This window comes from Varanus komodoensis, unplaced genomic scaffold, assembly GCF_004798865.1.
Source record: "Varanus komodoensis strain SLA01 unplaced genomic scaffold, ASM479886v1 scaffold1, whole genome shotgun sequence".
Taxonomy (NCBI): domain Eukaryota; kingdom Metazoa; phylum Chordata; class Lepidosauria; order Squamata; family Varanidae; genus Varanus; species Varanus komodoensis.
The window spans coordinates 57,149,930-57,176,119 of NW_025335268.1; the positions used below are offsets into that span (position 1 = coordinate 57,149,930).

The window sequence follows — 26,190 nt, forward strand, 5'->3', positions numbered from 1 at the left end:
GGATACTTCAATTGGTGCAAAACAGAGCTGCCAGGTTGCTGATGGGGACTGGGCGTTGTTCTCATATAACCCCAGTCCTCCATCAGCTTCACTGGCTTCCCATTGAAGTCCGGGCCCAATTCAAGGTGTTGGTTATCACCTATAAAGCCCTCAACGGCTTGGGACCTGGTTATCTAAAGGAGTGCTTGCGTCCATATATGCCCTCCCGCCCCTTGAGATTGGCAGCAAAGGCCCTTCTCCAGGAACCCTCTGTGAAAGATATTAGGAGGGTGAGTACCCGGAGGAGGGCCTTCTCTGCGGTGGCACCCAATCTATGGAATGTGCTCCCCAGAGAGGTCCGCCTGGTGCTGTCGTTATTTGTTTTTTGGTGCCAGGCCAAGACCTTTTTCTTTAAAAGTTATTTTAATTGTTAATTTATTGATTGTATATATTGGGTTTTTATGTATGTGCCAAGATGTTTCCGGATTAATTAAGGCTAATTATATAATTGTTTGTTTATGTTGTAAGCTGCCCCGAGGCTTTTTGCGAATGGGGCGGCATAGAAATAGTTTAAATGAATGAATGAATGAATGAATGAATGAATGAATGAATGAATGCCTGCCTGCCTGCCTGCCTGCCTGCCTGCCTGCCTGCCTGCCTGCCTGCCTGCCTGCCTGCCTGCCTGCCTGCCTGCCTGCCTGCCTGGCATAAATACTCACAAGCCATCCAGTTTGAGAGCCGATGTGACGTAGGTGCAGTGATGGATCTGGATTCTAGCAAACTCAGCCATGGAACTCACTGGGTGAGTTTAAGCCAGTCATGTACTCTCAGTCTCTAACCAGCCTCACAAGGTTGATGTTGTGAGGATAAAATGGAGAGGAAGAAAACCTTGTAAGCCACCTTGAGTTCTTTGTAAGAGGAAGAAAGGCAGGATATAAATGTAATGCAAAAATAACTATGAGAAAATTCCCTTTACACACAATAAGAAAACTTCTATAAAAACTCTTTCCGAAAATGGGAGAAGGAAAAAAAAAATAGAGAGAGTGAGAGATTTTCCTGTGGCTGCTTGTTTGTGATGAGAGAATTTGCTGCAGCTGTCCTGCAGTGATAAACATCCTGTGTCGTATACTCCCTTGTAAATGTGTTTGTACTTCTTCTTTAGCAGGGACTGAATGCTTTTCAGCTGTCTGACAGCCAGTCCCAGAGGAATGCTCTAGTGCTCTTTTAAAAGGTAGCCTCTCATCATATTAATCCTTTCAAGTATCCTTGCCTGATCTCAGGATAAAGATAAAGTGAAATGTGCCATGCTGGTATAGTTAATGGCAGCTCATTAGGCTGGAGGATGTGTGGCCTTCTTTCTGGGTGGCATCCCTTTGTCATTACTTGTTTGTCACTTCTTCTGCCGACTGTTTCTTGAAGGTCATGTTCCAACTGAAGTTAAAGGCACTCAATTTCACTTTGGGGTGGCCAGATGCACATTTGGGTATCTCCTATTGAAACAAGCAAGAATAAAAATTACTCCGCCTTGGTTTTTATCAGATCCTTAGTCATTACTGGCTTGTTTATTGTAATAGGTATGAAATGAATTGAGGATAAAGGAAATGTAGTCTGGGTGGAGGAAATAGTAGCTAGAGGAGAAACCCCAGCCACATATTTGAGATCATTTTCTTTGCAGTTAGATGCTGTATGAAATTTGCTTTTCAGATTCCTCTTTATGAAGCCTTAGATTTTGGTTCAAGATACTGATCTTTTCTTTTGCTAGTTGGGACTATGGCAAAACAAAGTTTCAGAATGAAAAAAAATAGTGGTCCTTCTTTCTTAAAACTATCTAGGTTGTTTAAACCTATGGAACTGTCAGGCAACAACTGATGTATTTAAATTTTGCAACTAATTTAGTGCTCATGACAGACAGTGCTTTGCTCAGCCAAGTCACAGCGAGAGCAGCAAAGCAGCTGAGAAAACTCTTCTGACAAGATCTTGGCCAGTTTATTGTCCTTCTTTTTCTCCAGCCTATTCTTAGGGCAGCTACACTCATTATGTTCACTGTGGACAACTTGCAAATGTTGTTCTGGACCTGAGTTGTAGTTTGTTATTACTGAATTTAGAAGCAGCAAGTTCCACAGATCAAATGCGCATTGTATGGTGGTGGTGAATCTTAAAATAAATCCCTGCTTATTGATTTACATTATTTTAGGGGGCTTTGGACATCATCTGGGAGTTCATAGGATTGGTCCTGCCCATCTCACAGTGCAGATAGAACTGTGTGGACTGTCTCTTCCCCACCAGGCTGCATCTGGGACTCAGAGGGTGAAAAATGGAATACTGGGGGAAGGAGAGGGGGCTGAAAATGGATACTGATCCAGATCAGTGTCCTGGCCTCTTTCCTCTACCCTCCCTGCCACTTTTTCTAGGAGCATCTAGATAAAATACCTGGTGCAAGGTACAACACCAGAGATTGCTACCATTGTGCCCCATTCTGGGTACAGGCAGACCCTGGGTTATGAATAAGTTCTGTTCCTGAGAAAATAAAAATTTGTCTTTAAGTTGAACTTGTATGCAAGTCAGCTCACATATAGTCAGTCCTCCACATTCATGGGGCTGTAGGGGTACAGGACTCCCATGAAAGTGGGTCAGGAAGGTCTCCCTCTTTCTCTTTGGGGGCCTTCCTCTCTATCCTTTTGCTTCCTTTCTCTCTGGTGATGCTTTGGAGACCTTCCTTCTCTCTCCTTATTTGAGTCCTAGCTGCTATATCCTGCAGCCCGTCCTGCCCCCATGTAGCTGCCATGGAAAGAACTGGCTCCCCCCCCCCAGGAGGGGCTCTTGGGGGCAGTGGGAAGGCTGGGGTTGAAGACTTATGCCTATTCCTTCCCTTCTCCTCCGTGGCATTTTATCTAGATGGTCAGAAATGGCTATCTCGAGAAACATACCTGGCACAAGCATGGCTGTAGCAGAAGTCACAACACTGTGCCTTATTGTGCACAGCTTATAGGATGCACATAAGCCCTGCACCCTGAAAACACATACACTCCGAGCTGGGAAGGTTGCATGTATTGAGGACACAAGGCATAGGCTTGTGCGCCAATCATTTGGGCATTGTTTGAAAGGGAACCTTCATAGTACACTGGCTGTAGTAGAATAGATAATTTGTGGTATATTGGCTTACAGAACAGCCTGTGGCGATTGCCTTCCCTTTGTTTTCCCTGCTTAAAATGAGAATACAATGGCTGGCATCACCGGGTTGTTCTGCTGATGAGTAGAGGAGGATAGCAGTGTGACATGCACTCAGCTTATCAGTGGCACCTTCTCAAGCTGGGGAGAGATGAGTGTGATACCACAGGGCTCGGTCCTGGGCCCAGTGCTTTTCAGCTTTTTTATTCATGAGTAGGGTGAGGAAGTGCAGGGAATGTTTATGTTTGCAGATGGCACAAAACTGTCTGGGATAGTTGATATGCTGGAATACCAAAACAAAATCAAGCGATCTTGATAGGTTGAAGTGCTGGACTGAGAACAACAGAATGAAATTTAATAGGGACAAATGTCAAGGTCTGCACCTAGGAAAAAGACACCAAATGCATAGTTACAAAATGGGGGTTACCTGGCTCACCAGTACTATAAGTGGGATGGATCTATTCTTCAAATGTGTTTTAAGTATACAGTTCTTACACATGGGAGTTAATTTACATTGTTGTCAGCTTGACTTCCACATGTTCCTCTCATGCAGATAGATATCCTCAAAGCAGATATGGAAAGTGCAGAGTGGAAAATTTTGGAAAACCTCATCTTGGAGGATGTTGTGGAACAAATAGGGCAACTGGTGTTTGAAATCCACGTCCATTGGCCTGGGTTTGAGGTAAGTGGCAATGACAGCACTGTGGTTCGGTACTGGTACAGTCTTCTCAAAGAATTAGAACTGAAGGACTTCAGGCTTTTTCACACATACAAAGACTTATCGAAACCACAGATGTTTCTGAAAAGGGAGGCCTTCAATGCAAGCAGCTGTTACATTCTGAGCTGGGTGAATACACGATGGAGATAGAGGGCATCTGGGAGCCTACACAATGAACTGTGAATCACCCCCTTCAGCCGTATCATTGAAGGCGACTTTGGAGGCAGAAGTTAGTCAACAGGCAGAAGCTGCCTAGCACTCCTACTGTCTCCTGGCATTGTTCTGCAATGTGGAAAGGTACAACTTTCATCTCCTAGAAGGAGAAGTCTGAATTAAAATATGCTGCTTGCATCATTTATGCACATAGCTGTGGACCATGCCTATTCAAATTTGTCTCATGATTGTGAGGAAAAATGTATGAATGTAAGTTGTTTCTTCATGAACTTACAAAAAACACGTAACACAAACTAGCTTACAATATTAAACTTTCTTGTACATTCATGCTGGGACTAAACATTTCTGGATTTTGTTGTGTACAAGATACCATCCTCATTTTAAATGGCTCCCAACCTCTTTCATTTCTTGATTTCTGTTTTTTGCTTGTTGGCCCCAGTATGGTTATTTCTTTACATTTATACAGTTTTCTTGCTTTACTGGAGTTCACAGCTCTTTCTCAACATGCTTCTTCCTTGGCTCGGCGTTCAATGTATTCTCGGTAACGGGTTGATTTGCTATTGATGTGGGTAATTTAATTATTTCATTAGCTAATGACACTGAGGGTATACATGCAAAATTTCAAATAAGTGTGATCATTAGTTCCCTAGTAATCCTCAATGAAAGACGACCATGATGACTGACGCAACAATGTTGAGGAAAATCGAGCACCGCACTGTGATTAAGCTCCTTACAAAAAAAGGAAAAAGTAAAAAAAATCATTCACTAAGAGATAGTGGCTGTTTACCAGGACTCTGCACCTTCATTATCTACTGTTCAAAAGTGGTCAAGTCAATTTAAAAGGGGCAGAGAAAGCATTGAAGATGACCCTTGCTCAGGCGGGTCGGTTACTGCCACTACGAAAGAAAATGTGAAAAAAATTGAGAAACTTGTATTGGAAGATGCCCGAATAAAAATCAAAATGTTAGCAGAGATGACAAACCTATCTGTTGGTATCATATTTACTATTTTTCATGACCATCTTAACCTTTCAAAGGTCTGTGCAAGATGGGTGCTGCAAATGCTCATGGCGCCTCAGAAACAAGTGCAAGTCAAGTGCTGTAGGGAGCTTTTAGAGCTCTCTGGTGAAGATCCGTTAAGTATTTTCGACCGGATTGTTACTGGAGATGAAACTTGGGTTCATCAGTATGACCCTGAAAGTAAGCAGGAGTCCATGCAATGGCATAAAAAAGGTGCTGACCCTCTGAAGAAATTCAAAGTCACCCCATCGGCTGGAAAAATCATGGCCACAGTGTTTTGGGACTCAAAGGGGATTTTATTGATTGAGTACATGAAAAAAGGTGAAACCAAAAATGCAGCATCTTACGCAACCACTTTGCATAATTTAAGAGAAGCAATTAAAGAAAAAAGGTGGGGAAAACTGACCGCAGGTGTGTTGCTTCTTCACAACAACACGCCTGTTCACACGGCGCATATTTCAAAGGCTGCTGCATGAGACTGTGGTTTTGAAGACATAAACCACCCACCCTGTAGCCCGGACCTGGTCCCTAGTGACTACTACCTATTCCCGAATTAATTTCTAGATGTGATAAGTGCATTGAAGTTATGGGGGATTACATTGAAAAATAAAAATTATTTCAATTTATAATTCCTTTTTCTTCATGCTGATACCAAGAATACATTGAATGCCCCTCGTACATTTTCCTGCTCATGTTGTTTCTGCTTGCTGTTGTATAGTATAACCCCATGTTTGTGTGAAATGGCTGATGTGGATATGTGTGCATTGCTTTACCCTACCTTTAAAGCCCCATTTAGCAAATACAGCAAATTCTGAAATCACTGTTTCTTGCCTATGCTATTTGTCTCCCAATAGTAAAGTAGGTTGTTTTTCTCCCAGTGCCTGTCTTCTGCAAATTTGCTATTCCAGAAGGTAAGGCTACTGCAATGCAGCTCTTACAGCTGCTGAGGGGATAAGGAAATAAATGTAGACCTTTAATTGTTGTTACAGAGAAATGTTAAGCAATATTTTTAAAAATCAGGATTCAAAATAGCCTAGAGTACTTCCAGAGTTGAACATGGACTACTTAACATTAACATTATTAAATATCGGGTGCTGAATATTTTTCAGCTTAACTTTTTGTCAATTTAATCTTCTTAGTTCTGAGCCAAAATCCAAGCATGCACTGTTTTGCCTTAAATTATGTTTTATTTTAAGGCCAATTCCATTTTAGTTGTAGCCAATAAGTTTATTGTCAGTTCTAGGTTGAAATCCTGCAAAATGCATTTTAAATATTCAAGAAGCATGATCAGACTGTCATAATGCAAAGTGAATCTAACCATCTTGTCTACTGTAGATTATTATGGAAAATATAGGTACGGACTTATACTAATGGAATTCTGGGCACTCCACTGATTCATTGGAACTGAACAGAGACCCTAACAAAAGAAGATGACAAAGCTGATTAGGCTCAGGGTGGAAGTGAGTGTTAGCTTAAGGCTGCTGCTGAAAGTGTCAGCCCTGATGCTATTTTCTACCTCTTTGTCCATACTGTTTAGTCAGGTGTGAGCAACTGCAGGTAAATGTGGCTGGCCTGCAACTCAGATAATCGGCTGAGCTGATGAGAGTGACTGTTTGGCAGTATGTGGAAGGTTGCAGGTTACCCACCCTTGATCTAGTACAACTTTTTCTGTATTCTCATCCCATTACATTGCGCATTGTCTCGCACTGATATTTTGTGGTATTTCACAAAAAGAGGTAGGCACAATAGTTTAAGCCCATGAGTGTTGTCATCCAAATGTAGAGGAGATGGATTTGTGTGTATTTTTACAAACTGCTACTTCTGATCATCTAAGCATAATGTTTATAGTTTTGAAGGAACTGACACTGTTTGTCTATATAAACTGTTCTCAGCCTTTAGGCAAAACATCAACAACCACTAACATGTAAATATATTTTTTAATATAAATGAACTGAATTGGGATGAATGTTTTCCTCTTATTTCTTCCTTTTCAGATATACTGCTCATAAGCACTATGTGGGGGTAGGGGTTGGAAAAGTCCAGTTAGGATAAAGGTGCTGGAATATGAGATTGGTTTAACATGTTTTAGACCAAGATTTAAAGCAACTTTAAAGCAAACTATAACTGCTTCACAGTTTTCCCATAATATGGAAAATGGATCCATTTGGCACATGACCACATTCAAGAACAGGTATGACTCATGGCTTCCACATAAATATTATGTGGCAGCAGACAATACACTTGGGCACCATATCTGTACCTGCAGGATCTGTGCAGTTTACCATGTGCACAGCACTACAGGGGATTGGCTTCTAAATTATTCTCTTACTTTAAATGCCTCCCTAAAAAGTACAGAGATACCTGGACACATCTCCCCAGTAACCACTTGGGGAGTCGTAGGATGAATGTTACATTCCATGGGTGTTTCTGGATGTGATAGAACAACAAGAAATCATGTCTATTGTTGCCCTTAGGAGAAAGATACTAGTAATAGGTGACTGGATACACGAGTATCTTTTTTGTGGAAGTACATAACTGAAGTAGTAAGTTCTTGACATAGGTATCCAGAATGGAAGAACAGTCATATAGCTATTAACTGAAAATAATATATTTGTAAATATTAAGTATAATGTATAAAACAACCCTAGGCTGCTATAAACACTCCAGGTATATCCATTACAAAGAGTTCTTCCATTATATTTTAATATAATAAATTCACACTTTGGCACTGTGGAGAACTAGGTAGTTAAAACTTCTGCGCCAAATAAATATTTCAAAAAGTAGACTTTGGACAATACTAGAGAATTTGAAAACTTGTCTTTACATAAAAACATTTATTAAAAATAAGATCTGTAAAAAAGGATTGAAACATATGTACAGAAGTTTAGCACAAAAACACAATCTCGTAAAATAAACATAGATATTAAAGTGCCCATTTACAAGAGTTGGGTGATGAAGTGATAATGAATCTGCAGTTTGCTTCCAGTTATACCTTCTTTGATCTATATTAATGAAAGCAGTAGACAGACTTTATTGCTGCCCCTGTCCAAACCCAACTGGGTGAATGGGGTATCTGCTGAAACAGTATTTATTAATTACTTGTTAAATATTTATTACGTTTGACACCAATAATAAATAAAAATTATATTCTTTGGATTGTTTTATAACAGCACATCTAGAATAAGGATGGTAGCCTGATAGATCAGAAAAAGCAGACATGATATAAAGACAAATAAAAATGAACAGGTACCCCACATCCACGATTTATGGGTTAACTCTACCCATCTGCTCCACAAGAAGGATGGTTGGGGAGGAAACTGCCCTGGGACATTTTCTTCCTCCTCTTCCAAGATGGGAAGACTGAGGGACTCCTCAGGTACAGCAACAGATGGACATTCTCTACAGATGTTTTTGTCAGGACCTTCACCCTATCTTGAAACATGGCTCATGAATTTGGGGTAGGGTGACGAGGGGTTTTTCCCGCACAGAAAATCGAAACTGGAGCTGCAAACTGCAGTTGTGCACGTGAAATCTTTGTGTATGTATGTACTGCAATATAACTAACAATTTTATTAAATAAAATACAAGTTTGAGTAGCAATGCCTATTCTATATATACATACATAATCCCAGAAATATCCTATTTATTTGGAGAATATTCCCAAATAGTTTTTTTAATAACAGGTGCATCATCATGTTATATCAGAATGAAAACACCTTTTTTCTTCCCAGTTGCACACTTGCAGAGCAGAGCTTGTGATATTTCTGGTTCTTTTTCATAATCACAAAACTATACAAATGTATCCATTTAGCTTTTTTGAAATAGGCTTATGAACAAGCTCGAACTTTCAGTCAACTCAAGAGTCATTTTCAGCTCCTCATAACTTGCAGTTGAAAATCTTTCAGACCAAGTCTTTTGAACTTCCAATATGGCGTGTGCACACTAAAAATACTGAAAATAACCATGCTAATATTCTAATTTCAAACCATTTCCACTGCATTCTGTTCTGAAATCTCCTTTATTCACCAACCAATTTCGGATTTAGAATCGTTAGTCCCATAGTTTAATGAGACCATCCCATCCACAAGTGATCACCTTGGATGTTTCGTGTGGGTGCCAAACTGCACCTATACATACTTTGTCGTGTGCTTTTACTCTACTATAAAGCTTTGTTGTCTTCCAGTCCCAGATATTCAGCTTTCCATCAGCATCACCAGATATCACATAGCTATTTAAAAAACAATGTTGCAAAAGTTAGTGCTACTATGCCAAACGCGAAACAATTTCAATACAGAAATGAAAATGAACTGCAGCAGTTCCAGAAATAGGGCTAACATTTTATATTACTACACAGTCTTACTGTGCTTATTTATTTATTTATTTATTTATTTAAACATTTCTATGCCGCCCCTTGCCGAAGCCTCGAGGCGGCTCACAACACAAAATAAAATACAATAAAATACAAAAATAACAATATAAAATTAGCAATATAAAATAAATAACAATATAAAAGAAGTCGCCCTGGCCAGATAAATAAGCAAATATTGTTAACAATTAAAATGACGCTTAAATAAAAGGTCTTCGCCTGGCGCCGTCGTTATTTGTTTTTAGGCACCAGGCGAAGACCTTTTTATTTAAGCGTCATTTTAATTGTTAACAATATTTGCTTATTTATCTGGCCAGGGCGACTTCTTTTATCCGGTGATGCATTACGTTAATCACAATTAGCTTTTCAGGAGTGGGCTGCCTACACGCTGCTGCAGGCATTAGTGCGCAACTGGCTGTGGTCAACGGTGGCAGCAGGGTTAGGATGCTCAGTGCGAGGAGGAGGGCCGAACACCTCCAGAGAGATCATCTGCTCCACAAAGCACCTGCTCAGCACTGCACGCATGGTTCCAGTCTGGGATTGGGAACTGCCTATGTAGCCAATGAAGGCAGACACTTGCTACAAGGGATGTATCCCCCTTTTGTATTTGTGCAGGCATGTATGAACATTATCCACACCAAACAATTGCTGTACTGCCTTGCAGGAGAGTTACAGGCAGTTGCCCATATGAAGAGCTTTCAAAGAAGGCTTGAATTTTTCTAAATCGGCTAGAGATCAGCCAATGGCTTTAAAATCAAAATGGGAATAAACACCCACAAAAGAGCTGATAAACTATTAATGCATACCTCATATCAGGTGAAAAATCTACTTGACAAGCATAACCTGCCACCATATGACCCTTGAAGATTTTCTTTTTATTTAGTCGGAATCTGTTTTGCGCTCCAAAAATCAGAATCTGATTGTCCATTGATTGACAAGCCAACCATTTTCCTGTTCAGGTAAAAAAAAATGTAAATATCCGTTTCCATAAAATAAATTCCTGAGATTAAATGATGCTCATTATTCTTGAAGACCATCAGTGACTTTTAGATCATATTCAACAACTTAAAATATTTTAGAAATTGCTTGCACATAGTAAAAATATCTGACAATTGAGAGGGAAAAGCTACTTTGGAGGAAAGGAAGGTTGATAATGAGCAGGATTACTGGTATTCCGGGAAAAGAACGAGGGAAGCGATCACACGTGATAGACAGGACTGGCTAGCAAAGACAATGGGGAAAGTGCATCAGAGAGCCTACTTACTGGGCATGCTAAGAGTCCCAGCCCGTTCTATTCACTTTACCTCCAAATACACTTTGCTGCTTTTGACAGTTATATATTGTTAGACAGTATAACATTTACACACTTCAAAATACGAGGAAATGTTGTAGTAAAAGAGACTGGGAAAAACAAAAGCTGATGGTGGTTTATAAATTTAAGAAAGTCCAGGTTGTGTATTGTATGAGAACACAATCTGAGCAATGAAGAAGAGTAGTTCTATATACGTTATTTAGTGCTTGACAGGATAGTAATAAAGTACATTGATGTGGCAATGCATTAAGTCAGACAGTCTGGCTATTCTGTGGAACACTCATATCTTAAGTATCAAAGCTTTCTTTCTATCCTAGGCAGATAAAAATGTTAGCTTACCATTTGGAGACAAGGTCACTGCTGGCATTGAATGCATACTTGGCTCTGCTATGTACTTGAAATCTACAGGAATGTCCCTACAAAATAGAAAAACATATGGATGAGGAGCATGATAACCTGTATTTTTTCAAAACAGGGAAGATGGGAAAGTGCAGTGCCCATATATTGAACCTAGCATTCTGGAATCCTAATGTATTTAACATTTACTTGAACACTAAATCCTGTAGTAAGTATATATACCATAATTAACAAGCATTTCTTTTTATTCCACCAGTATTGTAATGAACTGATCATCATTCTCTTCAGTACAGAACTTTGGTGATCTAGTGCCTTTCAGTTAGGAAGCAACATCGGGTCATCAAAAACAATGTAATGATTTCCCCAGGTCTGGAGAAGTGTGGCAGTTTGTAAATTAAAGGAAAAATAAATATTATCCTCTCCTGCACAAAAACAGCCTGACTAGGACCTAAGTCTAATGTCTTCTATGACCTAGGAAATCTTGAGGGCAGCTGATCCCTGAAGCATTGAGGATAACTGTTGAAAACACGAAGGGAGGGAGGGAGGGAGGGAAAAGGAAGGGCATTAGTCTGTTTGAATTCTAACATTTTATAGGGATAAAGCTGTTAAATTTCACTCATGCCTCCACTGTCTTCCATTTTCTGCACTCAGCAGACATTTCAAAATCAAGCATGCAACACTATTTGCAGGTCTTGCTCCAATCCATCATGTGAGCTCTTATTATTTCCTGGGACTGTTGCTTGTGCACTCTCAATACCCTTAAGGGTATTCAACTCCATGCAACAACGCTACCAATGACCACACATTGCATCAGGGCATCTCACTATCAAGCATAGGTGGACACATGAACAAATGCAGAAGATTTAGTAAGACTGTTGGGGCATGAGTAACTCTACCCTTGATCTCTATTAAAACATCCTTTGCTTATCCCATCCCAAGCATTAATTTCAATTTCTAAGCTCTTAAGGGTACTGAGAATGATTATAGTATTGTGTAATTGATAGTTTGCACAGCAGTACACACTGGTATTTTCAGAAAGAAAAATGCAGCATTCAAAATTGTCTTGTTTCTTGATATTCCAGGCACCAGTTGGAATCCATTCAATCCCTTTTCCTTTCCAAAATCTCAGTCATTATTGTATCTTCAGCACCCAACTCTGCCTCTCTCTCTGAGGAGAAAAAGGAGTGGCACGTCCTGGTTATCTGAACATTCTGCATCCCTGAATGTTTCATTAAAAAATTATTTCTTGCCAGGAAGAGATCTAGTGGTCAGTGAGACACTTCATTCAAGTTAACATAGTCTGTTCAGTCATGAGTTTTTTCCCATGGTAATGGATAAGGCTGAGTGAGTACACACCCCCAAAGCTGTACTGAGTTGAGATTTCTTCCAGGGAAGTAATGAATAAAAAGGGATTCAGTCTAAGTAGTGCAGCAGGAGATACTGGCTTCAAATATCAAACAGGATGTTGATGTTTATTTCTGTCCATGTTTTATATTATATTTTGTCTGTTATTGTAAACCACCCAGACAGCTTTGGCTGCTGGGCTGTGTAGAAACAACATCATCTCATATTGGCTTCTTTTCCTCCATTCTTTACTGTGTGTTGCTGCTGAATCAAGAGAATTTCATAAAAATTCCCTTATCCTGGGCAATGGTTGGATATCAAAAGGTAAGGGAAATCCTGCACTTAAAACAGCCTGGTACAGGTATTATTTTGTATCCATAGTGGGGAGGAGCATCCAAACTGACCCTAAACCATCTTCTTAAAGAGTATTTGTTTAATGCTGTCATTATAGTTTGTCTAAAATGGCTGGACAGCTACCACTTCAATACAAACCAGGGGTGCATAACAGAGGGCCACATCTAGTGACTGCTCTACAGTGGAGAAATTTTTCCTTTTCCAGAATATGCAGGACTAAATCACTTTTCAGATACCATTGCAAACACCAAGCCTCTTACAATGAGCAGTGCTTATTCTCTCAAGTAACCAGGTCAAACCTCTGATGGACAAGTCTTGGAATTAACTGGAATTGAACTACTCATCTGTTTCCTACCCAGGTCTTGCTCCCTCTTCCTGGAGGGGAATAGCTCTTCTTCACCAGCAGCTGATCAAAGATTAGAGTTTTTCTTTGCTGGGGAACTGGGTGAAGCTCTGAGAAGAAGCTGACGAGAAGATCATCTGGGTGATGTGCATATTTGTATTTCCTACTAGAATTGTTTCACTCCGTGAGTCTGGCCTAGGCACCTAATAGTTTAATTTTGGTTAACTAGATGCTCTCTGGAAACTCTTGAATTGCAACTACTGGCACAAATCTCACCAGCTCCAGTGGATGTCAGTAAAGACTTAACAGTACAGAAAACATTCATTAAACTGTTATATTAACCTCCATAATATTTACATACATCAAATTAACAATGCATCAGATGGAGCATAAGTCTTCTCATGAAAGTTAATTGCTGCTTAATTGTGTTCATGTAACTATGTGAATATACAAATTCAAGGCAATCAGATTCTACTTCCATCACTTTTGGCTTGCTGCAAGGTGGGAATGCTTTTAAAAATTCACTACGACTTTTAAGAAGCTAAACAAGACAACATACAATGTTGTGCACTCATTTGCTTATCATGGTAGGGTCATTCAGTGCATGGTTTTCATTTCCTTACTTCAACTCCAGCACATCATTAATAGAATCCTACCCAATTCAGAAAAAGTAAATGACTTTATTTTGAAAAAACAAGGCCCCCAAAGCAAATCTACATTTGCGGTATTCATTTTAGGCCAAGTATTTAATTGATCTCTTATCCCTGTATCAAACATTCTGCTATTCTGAACTTCAAAGCATTTCACATTTAAAATCATTGGTCAAAATGCCTACTTAAATATACCCGCCTACATCTACCCCATTCTTCATGTTACAGCTTGCATGTAAAACAAAGAATGGCCATTAAGTGTCAGCAAATGGTACTGATGAGCCAGTAGGTGGTGCTCTTTCCTCAAAGTCAATAGCAAACTAATACCCAGGCCACTTGTAATGCAATGGTTCTGAACTTTTTACCAGAGATCTGGCAAGCCAACAGTTGTCTTTGTCCTGATTATCCTAGTCTCTCAGCTGGTAGTGAAGGCCCCTTGGCATTTATTGAATGAGCCACCATCTGGAAGTAGAACCAGTACGATACTGGAAAATCCACTTTCCCACCACTTTGCCGTATTTCTCCATTGTTTTTTGCTTTGAAATGTTCCCTTTTATTACGGATAAGTTGTGATTCTGCCAGGGTTCATCTTGTGACCCCTCCAAACACACCAGCCAACCAAGGTTGAAGAAGCATGCCATGGATTCCATACATCCACAATTAGGAGCCAGTGTGTTGTGGTGGTTAGGAGTGTTCGACTGGAAATCTGGGTTCTAGTCCCCCAAACCCACTCTTCCATGAAACTCACTGGGTGGCTTTGGGCCAGTTCCTCCCTCTCAGCCCAACCTACCTCACAGGGTTGTAAATGTGATGGTAAAACAGAGCCATATAAGCTGACTTGGGCTTCTCACAAGAGGAAAAGGTGGGATATGTATCAACAACAGCAATCCCGTTTTTTAATCCAGGGTGGGCATTCTACCTTACCATCACCAACTATGCTGCGTAAGCTGTCCTGAGCGCTTGTAGGAAGGACAGGATACAAATGTTTGTAATAACAACAACAACAACGTTTAAAAGAACCAGAATGAGATCGGCTAATCCTAAGGCCTGCTCCCAAACCTTACTTGTTACATCTGTACCAGCTCTCATAGGAGAGGAGTCTAATAAAGTAAACATCTAACTGGCATCATGAATTTATCGAAGAAGAAAATATAAAACGAGCAGTGCAGTTCACTAGTCCTGCCTTGTCCTTCCTGCCCAATTGCTGTCTCGCACCTTCAAGCTTTCACTTACCATTCCCAGACTCTTAAACTCTTGTCATCAGATGTACTCACAAATCTTCTGTTTTCATCTACAAATACAATGGTGTTGACAGCTCCCAAATGTCTATCATATTCCTGCACAATTTCTCCACTTCGAATATCCCACTGCAGGATAAGGCAAGTTTGAATACTTTCTTTAAAATTTTTAAAAAACTCAAAACTCAATGCACAGTATTTTGCAAATTTTCTGGAACAGCAAAACAAGTATACTAGTATGCACTTTAAAACACTATAAAAACAAGGCTAATGAAAATAGCATTACTATTGCAACTATATCTAGTTCAATGAGAAATTCAGTTGTTTCTATACTAGTTTTTGGGAGAAAGATGAAAGTTTAGTGTACCTGTACAATTTTCTTATCTGACATTCCTGCTACAAAAAGATTCTGCTTATCTTCATCTGGATTGAATTTTACACAATAAGGAACTTTTCTGTTGGTAAATCTTGAAATACACTGTCCTAGAGAGAAAAATAGAAATTCAGGTTTTTGCCCTATCATAAACTTGTTTTCCACTTTATCTACACATTGCAGTAAATTCCTAAAGCTTCTGTGGAATCATACTATAGGATAATATTTTGATAAATAAATCAGCCTCAATCTAAAACAGTAATTGGCGAGAAAATATCCTGAATTGTAAATATGTGCAGAATAAGCTGAATCTGAGCTGTCCATTGAAAAGTAAAGGGCAAGGGGTTTTTTCCCTGAAAGAGAGTGGCAAGTGCATCTTCCCTTTCAGGTGTGATTCCCTAATTTATCTTTAGTGCTACCCTGACTGTTTTCAGTCCCTTCCACCTTTTCCTGAGTTTCTGTGTACTCCAAAAAGGAGAGATTGTCATCCCCTCCCCCACTTTTTGTGAGCACTTTCTTTTGGCAGGTGAAAAGCTTCTTCTTTTCATTTAGTCTAGCCAATTTGAACATTTTGGGGGATATGAACTCTGTGTGATTCTGTCTCCCCTGCCCTCCTTACCTCAAGTTTGCTAGATATGTTGAAAGAAACAAACATGACATGCCGATCCAGTGTGAGTTCAACAACTCCTAGACCAAGCCATAAGCTGCCGGGATGACTTGCTGCCACTGAGCACACCACCTTGCAGGAACCGTTTTGGTGGGAATGCTATGTCAATCCGCTGGGGCTAGTTACCCACAATGGAGTCCTGTACTCTGCGAACCCACCGGTCCATACTGACTGAAAGTGGACTCTCCATGATTTAGATGGAACGCTTTCCCAGCTGTACCTGGAGTTGCCACAGGCCTTACTGAATGCAAGGCATGTGGTTTACCATGGAGCTTTGGCCCCTTCCCATTTCTAATTAATATGCCTTTATTACTGATATGACTGATGGCTTCCACTCTTGAACCAAACATGTTTCAGAACTATTTCCAATGTAACCAAAAATTAATTTTTTATTATCTATAACACTTTGGGAGCCTTATTAGCACACCAGGGTTAACAGTCACATTTTTCATTTACAGAATACAAATATGAAAAAAGATAGAATGTCTATCTAACATGTCTGTATATAGGTATTTGTCCATCTAAATCTATATATCTACCTGTTTCAGTGTCCCAGAGCTTAAGATAGCGGTCGTAGGCAGCACTCAGAAACTGGTTTCCAGCATTGTTAAAGCATATATCTCGAACAGCTTTACTGTGCCCTACAGGATAACATTTATGTGATTAGTAGGATATGGAACCAGAATGTTATCATTTTAGGTATTCCATGGTCTACAAACATCCCCTGACACAGTTTATCTAGAAAGGAAGGAGGATATTTATTTATGTATTTATTTGATTAAAATTCTACCCTGCCCATTAGCCAGGATGACTGTCTGGACAGGGATTCAATCAACTGCCATCCCATCTTCCCCTGCCAAAGTAAAGAACATCAGCTAAATCACAGTCCACCCTTTTGCACATGTGGTTTTCAAACAACAGATACATACATAGATTCTCACATGGACTGTCCTTAACAGATCAGCTTGTCCATCAAATCTGGTGGATGAAAAGTTCTGAAAATATGAAGAATGCTATGGAAGTTCTATTTTGAGCAGAGGTTTAACCATTTTGCAAGTTCTTCATGTTTCAGAAACTAGAGAATGAAAGGCCACGGCAATAACTTCTGGATGTTATTCATGTAGCCTACATTTAAGAATGGCTTCCACTTCCTTTTGAAACATTACTGCATGGGAAATGTGTTGAAGACAGTAAAGTAGTTCACAAATCTAAAGGTCTCTTGTCATCTTTAACTGCTCTTGGTTATAAGGAAAAAAACATCATTTTTTTGAAAAACAAAGATTTTTTTCAGTAAATATGCAGCTCAAGTCAAAATGAGAGTTATTTGACACAGTGCTGTTAGATGGGTCATAATACCTGTTTTGTTTATATTGGAAAACATTTAAAGCAGAGAAAACAAGGGGAAGGCAGGCAATGGCTGGGAAATATCCACCTAGAGGTAGGTCATGTCTCTCCCCCTCCCTCTACAAAGAGCCTTTACATGCCTCAAAATGGTGCTTCCCAAGGAAGCCGGCTTTGCTTGCCGCTCACCTACTCAATGTTTTGCCAGCTAAGCTGCCAGGGAAAAATCCTGTACCCAGCAGTAAAATAACTCCATACATCCATCAAGCCTACAAAATGCAGCCGTAGCTCTTTCCTTCTGACCTCAGCTCTGTGCACCCATTTTGTTTCAGTGAAAGCATATATAGTTGTGCGTCTGGTTTTACAACTTTAATAAGCATAAGGAGAGTGCTATTTTTGCTTCATGGATAGCTGCCCAGTGGTCATTATTGCAGGAGGTATCACAAGTAATAGTTGACAACAGGGATGGGGAACCTCCAGGCCATATTTCCCTCATCTGTTGTGAGCACATCACCCCCCTTCCCCTTGCAGCAGATTTGAAGAGAAGGCTTTTAAATACAGTCCATTATTCAAGCAGGACAGGTCCTCTATGATACAGGGTGCTTCATAAGAAAGTTGTTCTCAAGTAGCATCAATTATAGTAAGAAGCTGTTGCTTATGTGAAAAGCTGATCCCAAACCTAAGACCCTCTTCTCCCTTCCTTTCCTAAAGTACTTGACTGGGCCCACACAAGCGTTTTGTAAGCTATAAATAAAAGGACCTGCTGGCTGAGCTTGCCTCCTCACGAGTTTTACACCTTCAACATGCCCCTCCCTCCTAATCCTGTTACAGCAGCCAAGGGACTTTGCACTTTCATGCTCAATAACTAGATGTATTCATGACATCCAATGATGATTCATTTCATAAACATTACTATCTGGTACATTACTACATAAAGCATCCAATTTGCATTTGAAGAAATGAACATATTTTATAAATTACTCATTTTTTAAAAAAATTACCAATGAAAGTTCGTAAGCATCTTCGTTCACCATATACTTCCCAGAGCTGAGGGGAGGGGAAAATAAATGTCATGATACTGTCTATGCAAACAATGCAATTAATCAAATATTTTGCCATAGAGTGTCTCTATTAATCTCAACAGAATTACAAGACAATTTAGCACAAAATTCACCCACAAAATGTTTGAAGCCCACATAGAGAAGTACGGAAATTCAAGACCCAAGCAGCATTCCCAGTCTGCTAAGGGAAAAGCCATAGCACACTTGCTGAATGAGTTCAGCTAGAGTGATGATGGTTAAAGACGTAATTTACATATTGCAAAGCAACAGATTTAAGGTATACTTGACATGCAAGGGATCTGCTTTACAGGTAGGAATCCACTGAACTCCCTGGGCTCAGATCATTTTTTTCATTTCTATACTGCCCCATAGCCAAAGTGCTCTGCTTTGACACAACCATGCGTCCAAGTTCCTGGCTAGTGCACCCAGTGTTCAGGTGGCACTCACCAGGATTGAGCCCTGTATACTGTGAAGCAGCAATCCCTCTTCTGCCTTTGTGCTGCTGCATGTGATGTGCAAGAAGGTTCTTGGTTCAGCAAACTTTATTCTGCAAGCGTCCGCAGATTTCCTCTTGGCTCTGCTCACTTTTTAAGCCCAGGCCAAGCATGAGAGGAAGTCTGCAAATGCTAAAGGGATCGATTCCATGGAGCTCTAAAGTACACACCGACCTGGTTTGCATGCTACCATCAATCCACAGTTAATGCAGCAGATACTTGTTTACTGTTGGAAATGCAGCGTACATGAGCATGTGTGCCCACCTGCTTCCACTGCAAAAAAAAACAAAAAAACCCACCCAGGGAAACTCTGTTGCTGGGTTGTTTATACAAACTCCAAACCTAGAACTTTGGTTATTCAGGAACAAAGGGCCTAGAATTGTTGGCATTGTACAAACTGGGTTAATCCATCAAAAACTGTAGGGAATGTGAAAGATGTGCCCCCATGTACATCTTTCTATTCCACCTCACACAAAATAACATGTGAGGTGCATATTCCATGCAAAGGCTGCAAAATATTTTTGGAAGTGGAAGCATCACATAAATACATCCCCACAGTAAGTCTTGCATCTTATTTTAGATGCCATGGAGCATCATGCCCATGCTGCAACCCCTCTCTGTTGTGGAGAGACAGGCGTCCGTCCGTCTCCCTACCAAGTGTCTGCCCGGAGAAAACGTCAGTGTAGCTGAACTGATGACAGCAATCAATTTGAACTGGATATATTTTTATTTGCCATTATGCAAACTGGCAAAATAAAATTTAAGAGATTACCAGAACATAAGATTCACCTCCATAGATTAGGTAAATGCCATGAGTCAAAGAACAGCTAGCTTTTACCTTTTAGAATTTCTATGTGACATACACTGTATAATTGCTATACCAATTATAAAGGTCAAAGGTAAAGGTTTCCCCTTGACATTAAGTCCAGTCATGCCTGACTCTAGGGGGCGATGCTCATCTCTGTTTCCTAGCAGAGAGAGCCAGCGTTTGTCCACAGACAGTCTCCGTGGTCATGTGGCCGGCATGACTAAACACCAAAGTGCACGGAACGCTGTTACCTGCCCACCAAAGTGGTACCTTTTTATCTACTTGCATTTGCATGCTGTCAAACTGCAAGGTTGGCAGGAGCTGGGACAGAGCAAGAGGAACTCACCCCGTTGTGCAGATTCGAACCGGCAACCTTTCGATCTACCAGCCCAGCAGCACAGTGGTTTAAACCACTGCGCCACCTGCAAGAAGCACTAAATATGTGACTAGATGATGGTTTAAACAAGAAAGGTTACTATATTTGTTTCATGTTGAACATGTAATTCAGAAGTCTTTAAATGCTATAATCCTATATATCATTTTAGCACAATAAAAACCAACAGCAACTGCATTTTCCTTCATGTTATCATTAAAGGGGAGGCATATCCACATACATTTTGTTAAGAATCTAATGTGTGCAAGCAACAATAGAGTATCTTTGAAGAAACTCACCTTAATTTTACAGTCCATGGAGGAAGACAACAGGAGGTGGCCAGAAAGAGGAAAAAGCCTGACAGCACTGACACCCTTCAAATAAAAGCATAATTGGATTACTAAAACATGGTTCTTTCCCAGCTTGCTTATACAAAGGCATGTAAAAGAATTTCATCACTACCTGGTGGCTGCCAATGACATTTATAACTTAGCCTCTCAGGCAGAGCAACAATTCCCATTGCTGAACCAACTGATATTGGTATTATAGTACCATAATCTGCCTGCAGGATCTGTTACAAGGAAACACATACACTGGGTTTGGAATGACTGCATCATCATTCCTTTCCCAAATGTGAACTCCCTCCTCCACCTGACTTTTGAGATTACAGGTTTTTATTCTGACCTCTGAAGAACAGCTGTCCTTTTTAAGGGTATAGATTTACCTCCATAGTTTATCTCTGGCAAATATTGCCTTATTCAACATCCAGAGGAGTCTGCAGTTACTAAGCAGATAATCCAAAATCCAACTGAACCAAAGGTAATTTCAATTGTAACTTTGTCCACAGCTTTGGGTTTGTTTGCCAGCCAGTGGCATCCAAAGTAAGTACTTTATATGAACACATGTCTCTAACTTAGAATCACAGAATAGTAGTTGGAAGGGGCCATGAAGGACATTGGGTCCAACCCCCTGCTGTTGCAGGACATCATGTTACATCTTCCCACTCAGATGGCTGTCCAGTTTCTTTTTGAATGTGTCGTGTGGGAGAGCCCACCACCTCTCTAGGCAGCTGGTTCCACAGTTGTATTGCTCTGACACTGAGGAAGCTTTTCCTGATATCTAGCCTGAATCTGGGTTGTCACAACTTGAATTGATTATTCCATGCCCTACACTCTGGTATCAGCAAGAAGAGATCCTGCCCTTCCTCTTTGTAACAGCCTCTGAGGTTCTTATAGAGGGTTATCATATCCCCGTTCGGTCTTCTCTTCTCAAGACTGAACATGCTCAGTTCTCTCAGTCTCTCCTCACAGGACAGTGTTTCCAAACCCTGGATCATTTTTGCTGCCCTCCTCTGGACCCTTTCTAATTTTTTTGCATCTTAAATCATGGTGCCCAGAACTGGACACAGCATTCCAGATGAGGTCTGACTAGTGAGGAGTATAGGGTACCTACTACTTCTCATGATTTGGAAGTAATACTTCTGTTAATGCATCCCAAAATGGCATCTGCCCTTTTGGCAGTGGCATCACATTATTGCCTCATATTTAGCCAACAATTACTCCAAGATCTTTTTCAGTTCTGTTGAACCACATATTCCCCATCTTATATCAATGTATTCAGTTTCTTTTTCCTAGGTGGAGAACTTGTCCTTATCGAAACCCATTCTCTTGCTTTCAGCGCAGTGTTCAAGTTTATTGAGATTACCCTGGATCTTCAGATTAATTCAGTCTGACAGGATTTATTTCTGATAAATCCATGTTGGCTTCTATTAAGCACTGCATTTTCTTCAAGATACTTGCAGACAGATTTTTAAATAATTTGTTCCAGCTTTTTTTCCTAGGATTGATGTCAGATTAACTGGTCTGTAGTTTCCAGGTTCATCTTTTCCCCACTTTTTGAAGGTAGGGACGACGTTAGTCCTTCTCCAGTCATCTGGCACTTCTGTTTTCCAAGTTTTATTGAAGATAATAGCCAGTGGTTCTGAGAGTTCCTCCACTAGCTCTTTTATGACTCTGGGATGGAGTTCATCAGGCCCTGGAGATTTGAACATGTTTATCCCATCTAGGTATTCCTTGACCATTTGTCTGTCAATTCTGGGCTGCCATCTCTCACTTTCAGCTTGTGCTTCCTCTTGGTTTTCTTATGGGAGAAGACTGAGGCAAAGTAGGAATCGAGTGCCTCTGCCTTTTCCTTGTCATCTATTACCAAACTGCCATCCACTTTAAGTAGCTGGACACCCTTCTCTCTCTCATGTCTTTCATCCTGCTTTAGCCTTCCTGATGCCATCCCTGTAACACCTTGCTATTTGTTTATGCTCTTCATTACAAGTATAAAGGCATCTGCTAACCAGGGGTAGGAAACCCCCAGACATATTGGGCTAAAACTCCCACAAGCCTTAGCATGGGATTCTGGGAGCTGTGCTCCAAACCAAGAGGAAGGCCTGTTGCCTGCTATGTTAAGATTTGAGGAATGCCACTACTGGGGAAAAAACTGTACCATGGCAGTTTCTTGGTGCTGGTGGGGAAGGACTCAGTGGAAGAACACATGATTTGCATAATAAAGTTCATTTCCTGGCATCTCTAGGTAGTGGTTGGGAACCCCCCACCCCATATGAAGTTCTGTAGCACTCCTGAAAGTCTGGGCAGACTGACCAACAGATTGATCTGTTGACAGTCTGGGCAGGTACATGTAATTGTGGAAATTTTTGGAAGTCTCTTGCAAACTGATAAACTGTAGAATGAACACTATTGAAGCCAAATGTAGAAATGACTTCTGTATAAATAAGGAAAAAGACAGCAGAATTCACTAACAAGGATTCTGTGACCATGAATTATAACCAGGAGACTAAGACTGGGAAAATAGCCTATCATGGGATTCAAGTGGTTGTATCATGAGTAGAACTCTGCCTAAAAAGAAAGTATAACCCAAGTTCTCAGGAGAATCATTTTACATTTTTACATAATGAGGGTCACACTTAATGGGGAAAAGAATGATGGCCTACATAGGCTGCAAAATTAAATATTCACAGTTCTGAATATAGTTAAGGCTTCTCACACATCATTAACAAAACAATATTAATGTGTGGCTAATGACACCAGAACTCTAAACCATAGGTGAGAATTAAGATAATGTGCAGCCCATTTATGTCTCTGCTGTGGAGGAGTCTTTTCAGTGGCAAGAGAAATAACTGCAACAAATTGCTGGACCAACATAAAAGCTTGGATATAAAGCCATGTGAATGAAGGTCTGCTCATTCATAACAACACTTCTGCATCTGCAACATGATTTCCCTGTCTTCTTTTCCCTCCTGTAGCTTTATCAGACACCACAAAATCTGTTCTGTAGGGCCTACACCCTTCCAGAGCAGATTTGGGGGGCACACGGGGTGGAGACGATGCCATTCTGGAAATTTCCCTTCTGCTGGCAGAACACCACCACTGACTACAACCAACAGCTTTGTATCTGAAAAATGCTGGCCCCATAGCATATAATCACATATATGCGTTATATTTTTGTTGTGGGGAGGGTGCTTCTGCACTTGTGGACCCAGACTGGGTGCAAAAAACACCTCTCAAAGAACCTGTTGTGCTGCAAGAAATGCCTGCCCAAATATGGATTAAGGCAGAAGTAGGGTACCTCAGGCCTGAAAACCAAATCAGAGGTGACAATCTGGCCTCTCTGATGTTCATCAGATGGTTGCACTCTATCTCCCCAAACACTGATAGTTTTTGTGCAGTTTTCCTCCCATCATAAAAGCTAGAAATGTCTCACCTAAAGCTTAGTTACTCACACTTTCAGCTCCAATATGCTAGTGTGTGTGCCCCTCCCCACAAATACAACCCAACAAGAGTGGCTCCAAAACTGAATTTGGCCCTTGGAATTTAAAGAAGTTCATTACTCCTGGATTAAGGGAATACAGCTTGAAATTTGCTTTGAACTCTTCCAGACATACGGAAAATAGAATTGCATACAGGAAAGTGTTGTAAATATTGTACAAATTGTAGACATCATCAGAGTTTGAACACATAACACAGAGGTCCACATATGAATCCTCTTCCTGAACTGGGCCTCTGACCAATAGCTGTAAGAGCAGCTTACAAGGAATAATGTTTACAACTGCTGTATAGTGGGCTAGAAAGGTGAGATAAACTCACTCAAAGTACTATCTTTAGTGCAAGCAGGCACATATTGTGCTACAACTTGTGCAAGACCAGCTTCTGAAATGCACAAAAAATTTGGAAGCATCTGGGCCCATAGTTATAATAAATCAAAAGATCAATTAACAGCCAAGTATGTATCTCATGAAACAGGGAAGGAAAACTGAATTTGCAACTGTCCCTTACCTTTGTATGACCAGACCACACATGGATTTGTTTCTTAGGAAGATAACATTTCTCCGGAGGTACTGCTGAACGGAGGTTAACTCCGACATCCTGAGGAACATGAAGATAGGATCTCCCTTGATAGTCATACATTTCTTTGACTGAGAAAGAAGACATGCAAAAATAGAAAATGCAGATTTAGAATGTGTCATGTACAACAGCATCAAGACAGCTGTAAGTACAAAAGCTTGAAAACCCATGTGTGTTTGAAGATACCCCATAGTGGCAAGTACATTAAAAGCATCTGCTACATTCAACATCAAATGCCAAAGCTTATTTGTAATGTTACATTTTTGAGTGTAAGGAACAGGTTGTGTAAAATGAAGATTCAGAGAACAAAGCCTCATCATATGTATGATACTGAGGACAATGATATATTGTAGTGATAGCAGGAAAAGGGGAGGGAGAGTTGAAGTGGGCTCAACTTATGATGAAGGGATAGGAAACAGCAAAGAATCTTCATTATCACTACAAACTCTTTTCACAGCAGCAGTGAAACTTTTACAATAACTACCACTTCGTCACAATGAAGTCAACAAACCTTTAATACTAAAAATGACATGGAACGATAGGTCTAACCACCAACATAAGTAAAAAATCTAACAATTAAGTTTTATGTGGCGGAAATGGCAGCCAAAGGAGGGTGCCAAATTAAAATCAAGAAACTGACATTTCAGATGAATATACAAGCAAATGACATTTCCACAGTGTTCCTAGTCTGCCTACAATCTAAATTTAACTGCATCCTACATTTCTTGCCTCAGTTACCAGAAAAGACAAAATCAGTCTCTTTCTAAGCTTCTTTTCTACTGGACACTCTGCCATTTGATATTTCTGGAACTATGTTTCCTTTACAAGATTTTGTTTCTTCCTACATTGTAAGCTGTAAGAATTATTGGCACAGCAAATAAATCACAACATACAACATTATCTTCAATGATCTTCTTTGGAAAGTAGATGAAGGAAATACAAATCAGTTTTTCAAACACCACTTACCATGCAAAATTGTCTTTTCTTCTCCAGGTTTATCATCTTCATGTTTGCCTTTCTTTTGCCTCTTTGCTGTTATTTCATCCAGTTCCCTTTGCTCTTCCTATGTAATCCAAATAGTAAGAAACACTATTCTTATTTAACAAAATCGGTAACAATGAGTTTTCACTGAGTTCACTTACAAAAGCATTCTCTTTAGAAAAAGGATACCTTACAAAATGGATTTCAAAACTTGTGCAAATTTTAATGTGAAACAAATTTTCATAAAATAAATTCCAGAGATCACATATCCTAATGCATCCCAATTTTCAAGTGCCAATCTTTACAAAATCAAAAGACCACCGTCCACACACAAGCAGAAGACCTTAATTGGAAAAATGGTTCTAATCCCATCCTTCACAGGGTTATTGTTTTGAGGATAAATTTTTCCTCTTTCCTCACAAGAGGAAAAAAGACAGGATATAAACGTTGTCATCATTACCTGCAGCAGCTCATATGCAACAGTAATCTGTACTTGCAGACTTGCACCCTCCCAACAGAGATTCGAAACATTTTGCTTGTAAGTGTTCATGGGCTGTTTTGGTTTTTTAAGGTGAGAAGCCGGAGCTTACTTCACCAATTAGTTGACTACAGATATACAGGTGAGATTTGCATGTGTCACCTCACTACAGTATGATAC

The 26,190-nt window shown here is 40.1% G+C and overlaps 2 protein-coding genes across 3 annotated transcripts in view; one reads left to right on the forward strand and one right to left on the reverse strand.

Annotated features, from left to right (window-relative positions):
• Positions 1 to 4,594, forward strand: part of METTL24 (methyltransferase like 24) — an 82,434-nt gene extending 77,840 nt beyond the window's left edge. The window contains exon 5 of the mRNA XM_044449180.1: positions 3,701 to 4,594. Within this exon, the coding sequence (XP_044305115.1) occupies positions 3,701 to 4,015 (315 nt within the window). The 3' untranslated portion in view covers positions 4,016 to 4,594. The remainder of the gene's footprint in view (positions 1 to 3,700) is intronic.
• A 3,278-nt stretch (positions 4,595 to 7,872) lies between these two features.
• CDC40 (cell division cycle 40) overlaps positions 7,873 to 26,190 on the reverse strand; it is a 51,933-nt gene continuing 33,615 nt past the window's right edge. For both annotated transcript variants that reach the window (XM_044426642.1, XM_044426633.1), the window contains exons 6-15: positions 25,518 to 25,614; positions 24,483 to 24,622; positions 20,439 to 20,513; positions 18,405 to 18,450; positions 16,602 to 16,703; positions 15,390 to 15,505; positions 15,018 to 15,151; positions 11,076 to 11,152; positions 10,231 to 10,375; positions 7,873 to 9,286 (exon numbers count right to left, since the gene is read on the reverse strand). In XM_044426642.1, the coding sequence (XP_044282577.1) occupies positions 9,109 to 9,286; positions 10,231 to 10,375; positions 11,076 to 11,152; positions 15,018 to 15,151; positions 15,390 to 15,505; positions 16,602 to 16,703; positions 18,405 to 18,450; positions 20,439 to 20,513; positions 24,483 to 24,622; positions 25,518 to 25,614 (1,110 nt within the window). In that variant the 3' untranslated portion in view covers positions 7,873 to 9,108. The remainder of the gene's footprint in view (positions 9,287 to 10,230; positions 10,376 to 11,075; positions 11,153 to 15,017; positions 15,152 to 15,389; positions 15,506 to 16,601; positions 16,704 to 18,404; positions 18,451 to 20,438; positions 20,514 to 24,482; positions 24,623 to 25,517; positions 25,615 to 26,190) is intronic.